The 8,614-nt window shown below is 32.2% G+C and overlaps 1 protein-coding gene across 1 annotated transcript; it reads left to right on the forward strand.

The window, feature by feature from the left end:
- On the forward strand, positions 6,217 to 8,228 carry LOC105166360 (CBL-interacting serine/threonine-protein kinase 6). The gene has a single exon (XM_011085691.2). The coding sequence runs from the start codon at positions 6,585 to 6,587 to the stop codon at positions 7,854 to 7,856; it is 1,272 nt and encodes a 423-aa protein (XP_011083993.1). The 5' UTR covers positions 6,217 to 6,584; the 3' UTR covers positions 7,857 to 8,228.

Here is an 8,614-nt window from a genome sequence, read left to right on the forward strand (position 1 = left end):
AAATGGCATGCATACATACATTCTAAATTTTTAATTACAGAAAAAATATGAAAAAATTACTCAAATTTAGTGAAATTCAGAATGTTTTTATAAAAATGACATATAATAATTCCCCAAAAAATTATATATTTTACATATAATAATTCGCCAAAAAAATGCACATTTTATACAAAAATTATACATATTACATACATAAAAAATTACACAAAAATTTCGCGCAAAAAATTACATATTTTACATATAAATTTTGCACATATTACATATATAAATAAAATTACTAACCTTATTTTGGGTAAAAGGTGGTGGGCAAGTGGCGGCGGTGGGTTAATCGGGCCATCAAAATTCAGATCTGACCGTTAGATATGATAAAACTTACAAAAAAAAATACATTTGGTAAAGTTTTAGATTTATTGGATATACGGATGTTGTGATATCATACTCGAAACATAAGAGTAATCATTCAAGACGGTGTATCGTTGAATCAGGCCATGTGATTTTAAATCATACCATCGGATATGATTTAATGGGCACAGTCTTGTATATATTTAAATTTCATATGAATCAGGTGCCCGAATTTTAAGATATCGTACTTATTGATTAAACTTTTTAATCTCATAATATATATAATAAAATAATAATTAGAATTGTTCAACCACCACCATCATCATCATCATTATTATTATTATTGTTGCTATTATTATTATAATTTTTAGATTAATTCATAGGAATTACTAAATTTTGACATAAATTTATAAATAATAAAAATTTATAAGTGAATTACTTGTCAATTTAAGAAAAATATAACGTAATACAAATATATATTAAAATATAACATAAAGTTTATATATGTCATATTAAATAATAATTTTAATTATAAAAAAATTATAATTTACTAAGTTGTTGATTAAATTTATTTTTATATAAAGATTAAATATATAAATAAAAGTACCATAATTTATTATTATCCAAAATAAAATATATGATATTGATTAATAATTATAATATATGGTCAATTTTAATTATAAAACTTATCAAATATTAAATATAAAATTAAATATATAAAGAATTCAAAAATAAAAAAATATATATAAAAAAATAAAAAATACGCGAGCTGGTGAACACCCAAATATGAGCTCGAGTCGAGCTCAAAGTCGAGCCGACTCGACTCATCTGCCACCCTATGTTAAAATATAGCCAGTGCACCACATTTAGGAATGAGGTTTGGACCACATTTTGGAATGCAAAAATGGCCGTTAAAATTTAGGCTTTGAAACAAGTTTTGTAATTCAATATTTTCTATCTATTGAAGTCGTGCCTAATTGTATCTCCCTTTGGAATGGTACTTAAAGCACAAACTACATCCCACAAATATCACACTTTAGGAACGGATACTGTAATACAAGCATTTCTAAAGACTAAACCGTCTCAAATTGCAACTCATTTTGAAACGATTTTTTTCCATTGCCCCATTTTTCAACGGTCTCTTGAACCTCATTTTGAAACAGTATCCATCTGCCATTGGCGGACAGTTCCAATGATTATAAAAGAGTCCCAAACTGCGTTATAATATTTTACCATTCCACTTTTGGTACATACTAGGAACACGTCTTGTAAATCAATTTTTGGAACGGCTATTGTAATGGTTCTGTCGTTCCAAAAATAAAGAATGAAATATAAGAGGATTGTGACATCACTCCGTTCCTCAAGAGTTCCAAATTATCCGTCCCAAATCTTACATTTATTTGTAGTGAGGTTGTATGAAGTATTAAGACAATAAAAATTGTACTTAAAACATAAAGAGTGGATATTTATAGATTATTTTTTGTTGTACGGGTGAATGACAATAGATTCGGGTTAAGTTTATTTTGAACCCTTAACCAAGGCTCCTAATTGATCTTGGGTTTTAGAGATTTGGACCTGTACTTGACCTGAACCTAATCCTTTTAATTATTTTGTATATACATTTTATATTTATACATATACCTATATTTATATTTATATAAATATATTTATAAAATATCTAATAAAATGTGTACATTTTATTTACACTTACATATAATACATAAACTTCTTATTAGTTTATTAGTTTAAATAACGATATAAATAGTTTATAGACATTGTAACGTATATATAAACAGCACATATTTTAAAATTCTTAATATTTTAAAGCAAAAAACATGCACATATAAATTTATTATAATTTTTTTTAATAATATTATTGTCTCATATTTATAGAAAATAATTATATTTATAACTCCTTACCTATAGTCTGTTTACACAAAATCACTCCCCGTCTTTCAAATAATCACACATATACCCACAAAAAATATAAACATCATTTATACATGCAAACTACCCTACTTTTTAAAAAATTACACACGCACCCTCAGAACGTCAACATCATTACACAAGCTCCTCCTGTTATTAGTTGTTAATGGTAGTTTCCATAATTATACAAAACTTTAAAGAGAATTTATGGAAATAGATCATACATTAGAGAGTACAAAAGTAATTACCCTTTTTCTTAGGATAAAATACGATTTGTTCCCCTAAACTATTCGTCATGTAACAATTGTCCTCCTAAACTAACAAATGTAACACATACCACTCATAATTAAATTTTTTGACAATATTGCTCTTGTATTATATATATATATAGTTCAAAGGATTTTTTGTATTTGAAGTTTAATTAATTTTTTTAATTAGAAAAAATATTTTTTATTTATAATAAAATAAAATATAATTAGTGAATTAAATAGTTTGATTTTTTTTTACAGACTCAAAGTGAACTAATAAATTAGTAGAATAAATACATTTATCAATTTCTTTTAAGAAGCATATATGAGTTGTTGGTTATATTATATTTAGTATAATTATACTTTTCTCCCCTAAGATTTGGTGTAATTATACTTAGACCCCCTGTAGTTTCGGAAATTACATTTAGCACCCTTGACGTTTACTTTGATCTAACAAACAAGTCCCTATATTAGCAAATTCGATTAATTTTGACTAATAGAAAGACTTATTTATTAGACGAAAGCAAATATCAGGAGTGATAAATATAATTTCTCAAACTATAGGGGGTTTATGTGTAATTACATCAAATCTCAGGGGAGGAGAGTGTAATTATCCCTTATGTTTATTGTGTATTTACTATATATATTAATTTATACTCTAATTTTAATGTAAATTCTTCACTTATTAAAAATAATTAATTAAATAATAATTTGGTGATGATTTAATATGTAAAATACTAAATTATATTGAAAAAAAATATAATTGTTCAAAGAATGAGGGGCATTTTTGTCCAATCAAAGGAAAAAAATTATATTTGCTAGTTTATGGGGTAAATATTATATGACAAATAATTTAAGGAGGTAAAGTATATTTTACCCCTTTTCTTATAGAGAAAAAAAAAGGAAAAAATCCAACGACCTCCCTGTGATTTCAGAAATATTCAAAATTCCTTTGTAAAAATTAAAGTATCAATTACACCCCCTATGATATAAAACAAAGTTTAAAAAACCCCATAAGGCCAAGTTGGCAGCACACGCGCATTGATTGCGAAGATTATTTTGAAAAGTGTCATATTTTGATATTTTTGCCCTTATCTCAAATCTAGTATATATAATATTGTATATTATATAATAATAAAATATTATTTTATATGCAAATATATAATCATATTAATATTTTTAATATAATATTTTTTAATTAAATTAATTAAAAATTAATTTTTTATAAAAAGCAGCGATGACGGCTGCAGAGAAGCGTGCCGCCGTGCCCTCCTCACCCCTAGGGAGGAGGATCGCCCAGCAGCGAGGGCGATGCCTTCGCCCAAACGAGAAGCGACGGTGGGGTGCAGGGGGCGGGGCCGAGGTCTGGCGAGCGAGTGAGGGAAGGGAAAACCAATCGTGGAGTGGGGTGGGATGGGTTGGGGGGTTTGATTATTATTTTTTAGAATAATAATTTCATTTTATAAATTATAATAATTTTATTTTTATAAATTATAATAATTCATAGTATAATTTTATCAAACATGTGATCCAACTTATTTTCTAAAGTCATGTAAAACTAAAAACAAAAAAATATTCACTTAGTATGTCATGTCATTAATAAGTAATTATTTATTTTAATAGTAGTTATTGATTAGTTATCTAGTTATACATATTTAAAATTAATAATTAATGAAAATTAATTGTTGAAGTGAAAAATTAGATGATTAGCACATGGGCTTAATCAATGTTTAATTAACTTAATTACAATAAGAGAAGACCATTGCTTGTCGGGAAAATGACACATTTCGTCTCATAACTTAAAATTTTTTTACTTTTGATTTCATTACTTACGAAATTTTCACTTTTGTTTTCGTAATTTAAAAAAACAATAACATTCTTGGTCCCGTGACATATTTTCATTGGATTTTTAAAGAAAAATGCCACGTGATCATTAAGTGCATGGAATAAAAAAATACTATTTTTTAAAAGTTATACGACCAAAAATGCTACTTTTAAAAAGTTATGAGATAAAAAATAAAAATATTGTCATATATGAAATCAAAAGTGTAAAAGCTATAACAGTTACGTGCTAAACACATGACACGTTCCGTTAAAATATATAATAAAAATATGTTACTGAATTAATAGTGCAGATCTTGTAATTAATAAAAATTAAAAATAAAAAAAACTCTAAATTACGACAGGAGAAATGACATTCTCAGTATCATGTAGTGGGATTTATAATGAGATTCCCAATTAATATCATTCAATCCAATACACCGAACTTGCAGCAGTCCTTCAAACTCAGAGTGGGTCCATGCCATGATTGGGAAGGAATATTCCCCCCTCATCAAATGGTAATAACTCACCTAAAACTCCGTTTGGCTCCACGGAAGAACCAGAACAAGGTTTATTCTCTATAAATTACAACCACCTTACCAGAATTTATTAAAATGGTTCCAAAATGACAAATACTTAATATATTTAGTTTTTTATTATACAGAATTTTTAAAATAATCTTAAAATAAAAAATAATTCGATGTATTTAATTATCTACTTTAAGGTGTTGATTTTTTTTTAATTTTGAAATTATTTTGAAATTTCATAAATTATGGAACTAATTGTGTCAAAATTTTCTAATTTTCGTACTATTTTGAAGATCTAATAAAATAGAGGATTAAAAATATTGAAACTCTCGATCCTATGGGATTAAAAGTGTAACTAAACTCGATTATGAAAGTGTAAAAGTGAGACAAATCACATTAAGTGAGATAAATATACATAAATTTAGTATTGCATCATGCGTGTATCACATCTGGAGGGAACGCAATAGGAGGCGGTTCAAACACACTGCTAGGACACCGGTCATCTTAGCAAGATTGATCATAGAGGACGTTAGACTACGGACTCTCAGCATAAATTTGTCTAGCTCTGTTAGTACTAGTATACTATATAGATTGTGGCGTATTACTTGGCCTGCTGAGGGAGAACATACCATATGAGCACTGTTGTACTTTACTCACTTTATTTTTATCTATGAAATTTATCTTTACCCGAAAAAAATATACATACATTTAGTAGGACCTAAATTCATAATTAAACTTATTCATGAAATTTAAATTTTAACAACTAGAATAAAATATGTTAAGTAAATCTGTCGTACTAATTTTTGAATACCAAAATTTACTCTCTATTTTATTTCTTTTCTTTAAAAAATTTGATCGAATTAGTAATTTTAATAATTTTTACTAATCTCATAATTATATATTTTTTTCATCTGAATTTTTATATTTATTATAATTTATTCTTTTTATATATATATTTTTATTATTTGACACTAATATTTCTTTTATATACTGACGGAAACCGATTACTACAATATTTAGTAATAAAAAAAAAAATGAGTGTCAACTTTACCAACTCAATTAGAGAGAGAGAGAGAGAGAGTGTGTGAGCGAGAAATGTTAGCAATTCGCAACCAAACGGAGCAAAGAAAACGGCGGTTTCCAAATTTCCCCAATGAAAGGGAAAAGTGAAAACCGTAGTCCCACGTGCCGGAGACGTGGCCTCGTCAATTATTCACGTAGCTCCAACGTAGTCAGTTCCATCCCGCCCGGATCTCGACACGCGTGTCAATACTTTCTTCCGCAGCCGTCCGATTGGAATTGCAGGGTGAGAGGGGAATGACAAATATACCCTCGCAATCTTGCTATATATTGACCACTCGGAGCGTCGTAGCGAGAGAGATGGGAAACCTGTGTGTAGTGGCAGGAGTTTGAGTGGTGCAAACCCTAAAGAGATCGTTGTTTCTTTGTCTGTTTCTGTTTGCTGTCAAAATTAGAGAGATCCCAGCCAGGGAATGCAGAGAGATGAGAAGATCTCCGGTTTCTAACCCTCAAATCAGCGGCGGGAGGGCCAAGAAACCGCTCACCAGCGGCCGTAACTGCCACCGGAAGCACGTCGAGGACGGGTGAAACCATCATCGCCGCCTGCTCCATAACCGTTATTTATATCTGTTTTATCTTTTTAACTAAAGCATTAGGAGAAGCTCTGTAAAATCTTACTCTCTTTGAGAAATTTAAGGCTATGGGATCCGAAGAAAAATGCGGTGTGCTGCATGGAAAGTATGAATTGGGGCGGATCCTGGGCCACGGGACGTTCGCGAAGGTGTACCATGCGAGGAATCTGCAGACGAACAAGAGCGTGGCGATGAAAGTGGTGGGCAAGGAGAAGGTGATTCGCGTTGGGATGATGGAGCAAGTTAAGCGGGAGATCTCCGTAATGAAAATGGTGCACCACCCCAACATCGTCGAGCTCCACGAGGTCATGGCCAGCAAGACCAAAATCTACTTCGCTATGGAATTTGTCCGTGGCGGCGAACTGTTTGCTAAAATTGCCAAGGGCCGTTTGCGTGAAGAACCAGCTCGGAATTACTTTCAGCAACTAATCTCGGCCATTGATTTCTGCCACAGTCGTGGTGTTTACCATCGTGATCTGAAGCCCGAGAACCTGCTCCTCGATGAGGAGGGGAATCTCAAGGTCACGGATTTCGGGCTGAGTGCCTTTTCCGACCATGTCAGCCAGGATGGTTTGCTGCACACGACTTGCGGGACGCCGGCCTATGTCGCACCCGAGGTGATTGGGAAAAAAGGCTATGATGGGGCGAAGGCCGATATTTGGTCCTGTGGCGTGATTCTCTACGTGCTGTTGGCGGGATTTTTGCCTTTCCAGGATGAAAACATTATGTCTATGTATCGAAAGATTTACAGGGGAGATTTCAAATGCCCGCCGTGGTTTTCCCCTGAAGCCCGGAAACTGATCACCAAGATGCTGGATCCCAATCCGAGCACGAGGATAAGCATAGCGAAGATCATGGACTCGCCGTGGTTCAAAAAATCAATGCCTAGGTGTTTGAGCACTAAGGAAGAGCCGGAATTTGGAAAGGGAGAGGAAACAAAGACTTTGAATGCTTTTCATATCATTTCATTGTCCGAAGGATTTGATCTGTCTCCACTGTTTGAGGAGAAGAAGCGGGTGGAAAAAGGAGAATTGAGATTCGCCACCACAAGGCCTGCAAGTAGCGTCATTTCCAAGATTGAGGAAGTGGCGAAGACAAAGAATTTCAGCGTGAAGAAGAGTGATTCATGCGTTAGGCTGCAGGGGCAAGAGAGTGGGAGGAAAGGGAAGCTGGGTATAGCTGCCGACATATTCGCCGTGACACCGTCCTTCCTGGTGGTGGAGGTGAAGAAGTCTAGCGGAGATACTCTTGAGTATAATCAATTCTGCAGCAAAGAGCTTAGACCCGCGCTTAAAGACATTGAATGGACCTCAACAAGTGGGAATTCAACGCTTGCTTGAAGTGTTCGAAGAAAGTTCCCAACACAAATAATCCCAGGTGGGTAGATCTGGGAATATGCGTGGATTCCATTTCCAAACAGTTGGTTTCCTTATTCTTAAATTGTATTGTAATTCAAGAGACCTAATGTTAGAGTCTCTGATTTGTGATTTGTTGCCATTTCGATTGCTCCCGTGTTGTGTGTTTGAATATTCTGTGACACCCATTAAGGTGTCGTCGGTTGTTTCAGGTGTGTCTCTCTGTAAATGATCTCTCTGTGATTCAGAGTTCAGGTGCAAGTGGGTAGTTGCTCTTGGTGCGAATGGGGATCATTCATCGTTCTACTCTTCTCTTACTGCTATCAGCTTATTGGATTATTGCACTTTAGCTTCTAATTGGTATTATTGGTGGTGGATGGAGTTGCCAAGAAACTGCAAAAAGTGTGCGATGTTTGCGGTTTGCCTGTCTTATCTTATCAGATATGCAATGAATACTTTTAGGTACAGGCACGCAATCATGTGCTTTGAGGAATTGTTGGAATTTGTTTTTGGGGGTTAATTATACTTACCAGGTTAAAAGATGTGGGTTAACTATAATTACCACTCTTAGTATATTCATTTCACATCAATTATTTTTTAAAGTATTAAATTTTATTTTTAAAAAAACTCCAATTTTTGTTTTTTTAAGTTTGAAAAGTCTATTTTATCCTTACAAAACTTACTTTGTGAAAAAAAAAACAGATTTTTAAAATTCTAAGATTACCATTTGTTTACTATTAGTT

The sequence above is a fragment of the Sesamum indicum genome, linkage group LG7 (assembly GCF_000512975.1).
Source record: "Sesamum indicum cultivar Zhongzhi No. 13 linkage group LG7, S_indicum_v1.0, whole genome shotgun sequence".
Taxonomy (NCBI): domain Eukaryota; kingdom Viridiplantae; phylum Streptophyta; class Magnoliopsida; order Lamiales; family Pedaliaceae; genus Sesamum; species Sesamum indicum.

Coding starts and splice junctions, on each gene's coding strand:
- LOC105166360 (XM_011085691.2), top strand. CDS start 6,585: ATGGGATCCGAAGAAAAATGCGGTGTGCTGCATGGAAAGTATGAATTG.